The 11,246-nt window shown below is 38.5% G+C and overlaps 1 protein-coding gene across 1 annotated transcript; it reads left to right on the top strand.

Annotated features, from left to right (window-relative positions):
- The first annotated feature begins 1,934 nt into the window (after positions 1-1,934).
- On the top strand, positions 1,935-2,465 carry LOC122019040 (uncharacterized protein At2g39795, mitochondrial-like). The gene is made up of 2 exons (XM_042576549.1): positions 1,935-2,201; positions 2,358-2,465. The coding sequence occupies exons 1-2, from the start codon at positions 1,935-1,937 to the stop codon at positions 2,463-2,465; spliced, it is 375 nt and encodes a 124-aa protein (XP_042432483.1).
- The last annotated feature ends 8,781 nt before the right edge of the window (positions 2,466-11,246 follow it).

The following is an 11,246-nucleotide window of genomic DNA, read 5'->3' as shown; positions in this document are numbered from 1 at the left end:
TCCATTTTCTACTTTTGAGATAAATTTTTCTAAGTATTCTCTTGTGTTTAATATATAAATTGGACTTCCAAATACCTTAAAATATTTAATATTAGGTAATTTATTATAGCAAATTTCAAATGAAGTTTTATTATATTTCTTATTTACTGTTGTTCTATTTTGTACATATAAAGTTGTACTAACAGCTTCTGCCCAGAAATATTTTGGTAGCCGATATTCATTAAGCATTATCCTAATAGCTTCTTGAAGAGTTCTATTTTTTCTTTCAACTATTATATTTTGTTGAGGTGTATTAGAACACAAGAATTCTTCATGGTACCCATTTTCTAAGCAAAATTTAGTAAACATATGATTTTTAAATTCTCCACCGTTATCACTCCTAATTCTTTTGATTTTTGAGTCTTTTTTATTTTCAGTTTGTTTACAAAAATTACTAAATATTTCAAATGCTTCATCTTTATTTTTTAAGAATTTTATACAAGTGAATATTGAGTAATCATCAATTATTACTAAACAATATAAAGTTCTATTAATAGATTTAACCACATATGAGTCAAATAAATATAAGTGTAATAATTCAAATATTGAATTGGTTTGAGTTTTATTAGTTGGTTTGTGGGTTGATTTGGTCTATTTTCCTTGTTAACAAGCATTACAAATTATTGAGTATAAGTTGGGTAGTTTTGGTAGTCTTCTAATTAAGCAATTTAGTTTGGTGAGGTTTCTAAAGTGAGAGTGAGACAGACTTCTATGTCATAGTCAGGTTTCCTCCTTTTATGTCAAGTGATACTTAAGTGAAGAGCTGACTAGGTTAATTGTGTAAATATTATTATTCCTAAATCTAATTAATTTTATTGTGGGATCATTCGTATACTTAATTAAACATTCAGTCACTACAAGAAAATCCTCATTCAACAACACTCAAACGACAATGATTTTATACCAAATCATTGTTTTTTTCCTTTTAACAACGGTTTTAACAAAAACCGTTGTCTTTTAGAAATTTTTTTTTGGCCTACGACAACGGTTTTTAAAAATCGTTGTCTATTTATGCTTTTTTGGGACTACGACAACGATTTTTAAAGGCTACGACAACAGTTTTTGAAAACTATTGTCTATGTGCGCTTTTTTTAGGATTATGACAACGGTTTTTGAAAATCGTTGTGTATTAAGTGTTTGTTGAATACTGTTGTTTTTTTTCTTTCGCCACTTTTTCCCCTTTGTAATTTTTTGCCGCTGTGTTTTATCTTTCCCTCTCTCTGAAATTTTTTACCACCTCATTCTGCCCCTTTACCTTCTCGATCCCTAAAATCTCTCACTTGCTCTCTCGTTTTCTATGGTGATGGTGAGCGCGCGACTATGGGATTGGAGTAGAATGGAAGGATAGAAGAAGGCTTAGAGGTTTTCAATGCTCAGCGATCTCTGTCGAGGCATCCTAAACCTCATCGCGTACCTCTGATCTGCAGCCACGGATCGTACCAACGGCGACCTCGACAACCTTGGAAGATTGTCGCATCCTCCAATCATCCCTAGCGCGACGTCTCCCATAGAGAAGGAAACTCCTTTCTAGTATATCAATTCCCCCTTCGTTATTGTCCGATCACTTTTCTCATGAGATATTTTCCGGTTAAATCGAATAATTTATGGGTATGCAGCCACTTCATGGCACTTGGCTGATACCGAATGGATTTTTTTTTGCTACAATGATCGTTATCGACGATTCTTTGGTGATGAGTTTGTTTAGTAATGATTTGTTTGTTTTGATTGATTTTTTTTTTTTTGCATCAACTTATTGCTGTCGTACACACACTAAAAGAGGGCGCTATTAAGACTGCACATTGAATCTATTCATGGCGTGAGATTTTAGTTGATCGGATTGACTGAAGTGAAAAACTTACGATTAATTCCATGCTCAGCTTTTAGCTGCTGCGGCAATGGCCTTCTCTGCTGCCTTCTGCCTTGCCACTTCCATTGCTTCTCATTTAGTTGCCTGCTCCCTTTCCAGGAGTCTCGACCCTCGCCTCTCGACCGTTATCCATCCCCCCTCTTTGAGGAATGTCATCTCAAAGAGAACTGCGTGGCCCCTTCCTTGTACTGCATTTTTCTCTTATGTTGCAACGAAGCCAACCTCAAACTCCAACCTCCTTCAAGGTGTCGACTCTGAGATCAAGTGCGCATTGGAATCTGACGGTTATGGCAGGGTGTGTCAAGCCAGGAAATTATCTTATTTAGGAATTCAATCCATTCTCAATCTAAATGTCGCTAATTTATTCTCTTTTCTTTTTTAAACAAAAAACAAAAACACTTTTCTAGCCAATTAATTCATGTTGTTCTTGATATGCGCATGAGTTTAGCAGGTGGAGGAGATACCAAGTGGCTTTCCTTTTGAGATCCAAGATGAGAAGGGAATAAACACTATTACTCTGAAGAGAAACTATCATGGAGAGAGAGTATCGAGGTCATAGTTTCCATGCCTAGCCTTTGAAGAGAAACTATCATGGCTTGCCTATGAAGGACTTGATTTTAGGTTTGTATTCTTTTCCTTCATTTTGTTATTTTGTATGCTTATGTTAAGAAACAACAATACAATATTTTTTTTGTGCAGTGATCTAGATGAGAATCTGCATAAATCCTTTCACAAGTATCTAGAGATAAGAGGAATTTCCCCTTTGACAATCAATTTCCTGCATGAGTACATGATAAATAAAGACAGTCGTGAGTATTTGTTGTGGTTGAAGAATTTGAAACAGTTTGTCCAAAAGTAGAATGTTTCAAAAAAATTCAATAGATTTTCATTTAATATAGTCTTATCACGAACTCATGATTCTTTATTAAGTTTTACTACCAATGTGATGTATGAGTTGTTTCTGGATGGTTCAGTGTAGGGAAAGATGATACTTGACAATTTTATGCATTTGCCACTTCTTGACATGTGCATATCTTTGTAGATGAGGCAGTAGGGTGATCTACAATACTTTAGACTAGCTCTTTGTGTAGTATGCAAACCAAACGCCAAAGATGCTACAGCAATTCTATATTTAAACGTGACCAACCAGCCATCTAGTTGAATTAACTCTCTAGCTTGATTGGTTAGGAGTTTAGTGTGTGTATATATATATATATACACTAAACTTTGTAGAAAATGGTAAATGGTGGGAGAGTAAATAGTTGGACATGTATCAATTTTGTAAAGAATGTGCAAGATAATTTGGCTAGGGGATTTTGTCATGAGCTTGCTCAGATGTGCCATATATTAGGAATGATATGGCTTCAACATTTTTACTACAGCATATGATTTACTACATGGAACTTAATTCTTAATTATCTTATATGAAGAAGAACCACATAGATCATTATTTTTATCTACATATTTTATAGGAATTTTTCTCTAGATACTGTGCTTCATCCTCTAACTATTCGGCCTGATCATGTTGAAAGAGTGCTTTCAGCATGCTATCATGATGCAATGACTATACTCCAACCTCAAGGAAAGGAGCTTGATTTGCTCATTGTAATATTGCATGATAATGATGGTTCTCTTTATGGTATGATGTCTTTCTTGCACTTGATCTTGTTCGACACAACTTGATATTTTTGCTTGTTGACAAATATCAATTGGTTGAACCTTTTAGCTTTAATTTTTTTTCCTTTCCTTGTTCGCGTTATTATTATATGTCATAGTTATTACAGGTGATCAAAAGCAGGTATGTGAGACTGACCTTGGTTTAGTTTCACAATGTTGCTTGACAAAGCATGTTTTCAGGATGAGTAAATAGTACCTTGCCAATGTTAGCCTCTAGATCAATGGAAAGGTGAGTACGTGGAAGGTGGATCTATTTTTCTTGTTCTGCTTTGTGTTACTAAGGCTTGATTCATAGGTTGGAGGAAGGGGCACAGTTCTTGTCAATGCATTGTCAAGGCACATTCCTCTTGTTAACGACCGACCAACTATAATATTTGGTGTTGGCGTAACACATTCTCATCCTGGGGAAGATTCTAGTCCTTCTATCGCAGTTGTAAGTAATTTTGTCAATCTTCATTTCTTAGTCTATGTATAGTTGCCTTGATGTATCCTTACTATCACATGCAATGTATTAATATTTCATTTAGACAAGAGATTGCTAGAATCAATATAAAAATTCTGTTAGCTTAATGCAAAGTTTGTTCTTTATATTCAAATTTAATTGCATGATTCATTATCCTTTCTCTTTTTTATCAAATACAATTACTTAAATGAGGGTTAGTTTACATTGTTTAAAGTTCAGACATGTTTGTATTGTAATGCTTCATAGTAGAATAAAAAGACCTAACTAGTTGAGGGGATAATGACCTTATTTTGGATATTTTTATCTTCTAATATATGTTTATATTTTGCAGGTTCTATTGACAAAGTTTCCTAGCGTGCCACCAACGTTCCAAGTAACATCAAATGTTGTCCAGGATTTGACAATTACAAGTAATATTCACTCAACACTCTATATTTCTTTATCTATTTTCTTCATAATTAATTAAATGCATTAGTTGAACATAACAATTAAAATAGACTTATATGGAACATGTTGGTCTATGTTCCCGTATGAATTGCACTTTTATTTGAAGCAGAAATTCTTATGCGCATGTTGATCCTTGTTACTAGTGTTGTCAAGCACTAACATTGCAAAATAGTGTGACAACTGGCAATCAAGACTACATGGAATAATATCATCCTCAAAGGTACACGCACTTGCTGTATAAGGTTTATACATGCACTTGCTGTAAAATTTTAGTATGAAAATAAGCTCGTTATAATTTTTCATACGGATTGAACTTCCTTAATTAATATTACTCCAAAAAAGACATATTTGCATTCTCTGCATAAATGCAGCAGATTCATGTCTACAAAAATGATTTGCTCCTATTTATAAAAAATAGGACCATGTTAGTTGCAACTCACAAGAATTAATTCTACTTTCATTGGATTATAATTTCTTTAGTGGGATTGGCCATATGTGATACACGTTCATGTTTGCAAATTTCATACTTCTCCTTAATGTATTTATTGGACTGCTACTCCAGATGCTTCAAAAGCTTATTTCTGCTATGAAGGGAAGTCGCGCACAACATAGTTCACCATCGAACTTCAAGTTACATGTGAAATGGGCTCCTGATGTCTATGATCCACCATGCACCTTACTATCACACACTGTGAAGAAGAATCACCATCAACTTCCCAAAGCAAGGAAAAATTATTACAACAAGCACAGAACCAAGTCAGCTCGAGGAAGTAACAATGATAGAAGAACTGCAAATAGGAGCCTAACCAGCTATAAGACTTCAATGCAAGGTTTACAACAAGCACAGGACCAAGTCAGCTCAAGGAAGTAACCGTTGTCTTTTCATACTATTGGGATAAATTTTATTTGAACATGAGATATGCTTCTTCTTTTGTAATTGTAATTCTTGTATAACTAACATTTTGAATGACATTGATGTGGGGAATATTCTTTCTTGATAATAATTCTTGATTATATATTTAAATTGAAATCTGATATATTGGTATTAAAAGATAATAATTTAAAAGATAACGGTTTAAAACCATTATTGTTGTCTATCACCCTCAAAGACAACAATTAAAAATCATTGTCATAGCCCCAAAAACGATTATAACTGGCAGTGTTATTAAAAATGCTCTAAATAATAACGATTTTAAACCGTTGTCTTTTCATTCAAAGACAACGGTTTAAAACCGTTGCAAAACTGTTGTCTTTTCATTTAAAAACAACGGTTTAAAACCGTTGTTGTAGCCCCCTGCTTTTAGCAACACTGCCAATTACAACGGTTTTAAAGGGCCTATGACAATGATTTTTAACCGTTGTCTTTTAATGTTTTTATTGTAGTGAGTAGATATAAACCTAACCTTATACTCTGAATCATATAATTGACTAACACTAAGTAAGTTGAATTTGAAATTTTCAATAAGCAATACTTTATTAATAATTAAATTAGATTTTAGTTCAATGTTATATATTTCAATTACCTTAAGTTTGTCATTGTTTCCAAAGATAATTATTCCTAGTCTTTTGAATGTCAGTTTTGTGAACATTGTTTGATCCCTAGTCATATGTCAGGAGTAACCACTTGTTGGTGCGGGAAGCATCCGATGATCGAACCTAAGTTTTGATAATGGCAAAGGATTCAAAGTTAAGGTTTGTAGTGATCTAACATGTTGAATAAGTGTTTCAGGAAAGTCCTAGCTGTGGTTAGGTGAGGGAAAACCCTATGGGGCGGCAACCTTAGGTCCTAGGGGGCGGTAACCCTAGGTGAGGGAAAAGCCTAAGGGGCGGCAACCTTAGGTCCTAGGGGGAGGTAACCCTAGGTGGAGAAAAACCCTAAGGGGGGTAACCTTAGGTCCTAGGGGGCGGTAACCCTAGGTGAAGGAAAACCCTAAGGGGCGGCAAACTTAGGTCCTAGGGGGCGGTAACCCTAGGTGAAGGAAAACCCTAAGGGGCGGCAACCTTAGGTCCTAGGGGGTGGCAACCCTAGGTGGAGAAAAACCCTAGGGGGCGGTAACCCTAGGTCCTAGGGAGTGGTAACCCTAGGCGGAAAGTCCAGTTGGTCTGGAGGACCGGACTGGCATCAGGTAATCTCTCCTGAGGGGAGTAGGTGAGGGCATGTTCCCCGTAGAAGGAACAGTAGGCGTCGGGTCGACCTAGGGTTTCTGGTTGGGAATCCAAAGTCAGACTCGGACAGTCCGAAGACTGTCAGTTCTTCTTTACTATGTTTTATCATATTCTAACACTGTCTTGCAAGGTATTTGCTCGGACTAACCTTGTTTTGCAGGAGAGGAACCTGCTGGAAAAAGGTGGTCCGGGCGCCCGGGATGGATCCGGGCACCCGGAACAGGTCCGAGTGCCCGGGACCAAGTTTTATCCCTGCCGTGACTTCGCCACGTGGAGCATCCTGGTTGGTTGGCCACATCACACTCTAGGCGCCCGGGATGGATCCGGGCACCCGGAACAGGTCCGAGTGCCCGGGACCAAGTTTTATCCCTGCCGCGACTTCGCCACGTGGAGCATCCTGGTTGGTTGGCCACATCACACTCTAGGTGCCCGGAAGGGATCCAGACGCCCGGAATGTCATATAAAAATAGGGTCGAGGGTGCAGCCAAAGAACAATTGTAACGACCCGCCTTCTACTGACTAAGCTGTAAGGCGAATCGCTACAATACTGCTGTACTGACTGTGCGGAAAACTGAGCTAATTTAAAATTTGCTAAACTAATTACTGTGAAGTCTTAACTTGACGTTCTAAGAGTACCTAAGTGTTGTACACATGCTAAGAGAGACAATCTATGCCTCTTGGATGTCCTGCTAGCTGTAATCAGACATTTCAACCGATCCGTGAGTCGATTGAGCCATCGGAACGATTCACAGATCGTTCCAGCTAATACTGGCACGGAGGCACCCTCTGGATCGGTCGGAAGACCGATCAGTGAGCCTCCGTGCTTCTGCTGCATTCTGTACGCAACTGGATCGGTCTACCGACCGATCCAGATGGTCCCTGATCGGTCAAGGAGACCGATCGGTGGCCATCGTTCGCGACCCAGCAATTCTGTACACCGCTGGACGTAGCTGGATTGGTCTACCGACCGATCCAGGAGTACCCTGATCGATCGGTAGACCGATCAGTGCACTTCCTATGTTTCTGTTCGCATCTGGATCGGTCGGCTGACCGATCCATAACCCTTGTCAACTCTCTGTTCGTGCCTGGGTCGGTCGGCTGACCGATCCAGTGGCACCGACCCATTTCTGATCGGTCGGCTGACCGATCAGGGTTTCTGATTTCGAACCTGACATTCTGAATTCAAAAACTGGGTCATGCCAACTCCACATATAAACTATCTAATGCCTAATAAAAATTCTAACCACTTGCAGTTAACATTCCAACATGGTTACTGACATTTTAAAACATTCTTTCATAGTTCAATGCGTTCCAAATCTAAATTGCATGAAAATGAAAATATCAAAACTAATAAGCTGAAAGTGCTGAACGTAAATGCTAACGAGTTCTAATGCATAAATAAAGCTTGTTAGATCCCTGAGATCTTTCATTCCAGTTCCACACACACATCCTCATCTGCATTGACCTCCAGCCTCCGCTGCTAGTCCATTTTTCTTTTTCCTGTATCTGCAGTATAAGGAGAATAGTATCTGTAAGCTTAAAGCTTAGTAAGAAACCATCTACCTCACTAAAACATGCAATGATGCTATTATGTTTTTAAATCATGCTGTTTGAAACATACTGAATATGCAAGCATGGCATGGCATGGTATCATACAAAGCATAAACTGGGACTGAAACATAGCATAGCATATAACTGAACATGAAACTGAACTAATCATGCATATCTCTAAATCTTTACGTGAACTCAACTCATGTAAACTGAACCTGAACTGAACTGAAAGCTAAATTAGTGTTCTCATCACTGGTTTCAAATTTGAAAGCTATACATATAATAGATGAAAATACTAAACATGTTGGTGGGGCCCTGGCATCTGTACTTACTGTGCGCGCATCCCTACGAGACCCGGGATTGCAAGTTCCGAATCCAGCAGGGTTACTAGGTTATCTGAACCTAGGGACGACTGTGGGAGTCCAGCCCATGGATATCTGATCCAAATACAGTGCCAACTGAATAAAAGTAAAATACTGAATACTGTTTTATTTTACTTTGTTGTTCTAGGTTATCTGAACCTAGAGTTAGGTTATCTGAACCTAGAGGCTACTGTGGGAGCCCACCCAATGGATATCTGATCCATATAGCTGTAATAACTGATAATAAACTGAGTAAAATGTTTCTAATACGTTTTACCTGTTGTTAGGACGCCTACTGGTGCATCCTTCTGAACTAGGCATTCTACCGAATGCTTGGTGTGCACTTAGAGCACACCCTATAACTGAAAACTGTAAAACTACTAAACTAACGCCAAAACTAACAAGCGAGAGCAATTATACTATAGGTGAGGGGTTTCTTACCTCGTGTGCAAAGATTCTTACAAATCTAAGCGTTAGGTTTCTGGAGACGAAGACCTTCTCGACGAGCTGCTTGCGTCTACGCGTTCCTCTCGCGGAGGGGAACGTCCTTGTATCGAAGATCTTGCCGGAAGGTGCTCTCGTGACCCTTAGGGAAGGAACCCTAGGTTCCTTTTTGCTTGTGCTTGGGGCGCCGAGAGAAGAGAGGAACCGAGAGGAAGAGAGGCGTGAGGGCTTCGGTGGAGAGGGGTTTTGCCGAACCAAACTTCTCAAATAAACCAAACCCTCTTTAAGTTTTTAATTTATATTAAGTGGTTTAATGAACCCAACTCTAATATAAATATATTTGGTTCTCCTTTCTTTCAGCACGGCCCTGCTGGGTACATCGGTTACTAAACTTATCCGTAAACCATAGGTCTCGGGTTCAATTCCCGCCTAAGCTATTTTACGGTTCCAATTATTTTTGCTACTTCCGCTACTCGGAAAAATTCTGGAAAAATATCTAAAAATTCCAGAAAAATCATAGAAAAATTCTAAAATAAATTCGGGAATTTTTCGGGCTTTACAACAATACAATCTTCTAAGCATTCTCCGTGCGACAAGCTGCTAACGTCTCGACTCAGAAGTGCTGCAACGACAACCCGGAGCTTCAGTTTTAGTCTTTTTATTGTCGGTACAATATTCTTTTCTGCTTAAATTGTACTTAGCTTGTAATAGCTTTTACGAATTATAGTTGTTGCCCACCGGAAGCGATCAAGGATCGCGGGTCTTCGAGTAGGAGTCGTTACAGGCTCAGAACGAAGTAAATCCTTCGTGTCCACTTTATTTACTTTCCGCTGCGTTATTTCTGAACAAGCTTTTACGATTTCGAAAAACGAAATAGCCACGAGAGCTATTCACCCCCCCCCCCTCTCTAGCCTTTCGATCCATCAATTGGTATTAGAGCGGGGTCGCTTTGAATTGGTGCAACCACCATTCAAGCATTTTTCGTGACTTTGTCGTTTATATAGGTTAAAAATATAACTGTTTTGAATTGGTGCAACCGCCTTTCGTTTTTTCCCTCCAAAACTGTTTTTGAAAAATTAATTTTCATCTTTTCACCATTGGTTGGAATTAGCGAAATATTGCATTTTCAAAAATTTGTAGTAATATTTTTTTAATATTATTTTAATAATATTTTAATAATATTTTAATAATATTTTATTATTTTTTCTCAAAATTCCTGAATTACTATTTTTATTTCTCTCCCGCACTACTAATCCAAGACTAAGTCTTGGAACAAGTTTTATTGTGTTTATTTTGCAAGATTGTCTTTCTAAGATGACCCATCAAGAAGGCTACAACACTGCTCGCCCACCGCTCTTCTCCGGAGATGATTTTGGAGATTGGAAGGGTCGGATGGAGGCGTATCTCCAGACTCACTTTGAAGTCTGGATGATCGTCAAAATCAGGCTTCAACTGCCAACTAATGGCGCCGGTAAGCCACTACCGTACGAGAATTGGGACGCGAACCTTATCAAAAAGGTAGAAGCAAACGCAAAAGCAGTGTGGCTTAACGAATAAGGAGCTGAATCGCGTCGGCCCATTCTCAAGTGCCAAGGAGCTGTGGGAGAATCTGATTGAGTTACACGAAGGTATTCCTGATACAAAAATAGGTAAGCATGTTTTAATAAATAAATTATTTGAGCAGACTAATACTAGTCCGGCCGAGGAAGGTGTTGCGTTATTTGCAGGAACAAGCAAGACGAAGAAAGCACTGAAGGCAACATGGTCCGAGTCATTAGATGAATCCGAATCGGACGAAGAAGAGCAAGCGAGCCTTCTCGCTCTACCAGTACTAGCACATGTTGTTGAAACCGAGTCCGAGTTCGAGCCCGATTCAGAAACCGAGAGCGAATCAGACACCAAGTCCGAGCGAAGCCAGGGATCTGTATCCATTTCTGAAGGACCCAAAACCACTGTAAGTGCTCTAATTTCAAGTATTAGCTTAGATGATTCAGAAAATTTAATTCCTTACTTATTAAAGAAGTTTGCTAAATCCAACGTCCGGGTTAAGTCGCTCCAAAAGGAGGTAACAGCCCTTAAGGAAGCGACTGACTTGAGTGCTTTAACTGAGCCAGTTCAAATTGAAAATTCGACTCAAGTCCAACAACTTGAGGAAGAAAATTCTAATTTGAAAACTTAAATTAAAGAACTCAAAGACATGTTGGAACGGTTCACCTTGGGTTCCAAGAAT

Source organism: Zingiber officinale, chromosome 9A, assembly GCF_018446385.1.
Source record: "Zingiber officinale cultivar Zhangliang chromosome 9A, Zo_v1.1, whole genome shotgun sequence".
NCBI lineage: Eukaryota > Viridiplantae > Streptophyta > Magnoliopsida > Zingiberales > Zingiberaceae > Zingiber > Zingiber officinale.
Note: the sequence above shows the minus strand (reverse complement) of the source record. Positions and strands in the feature narration are given on the sequence as shown.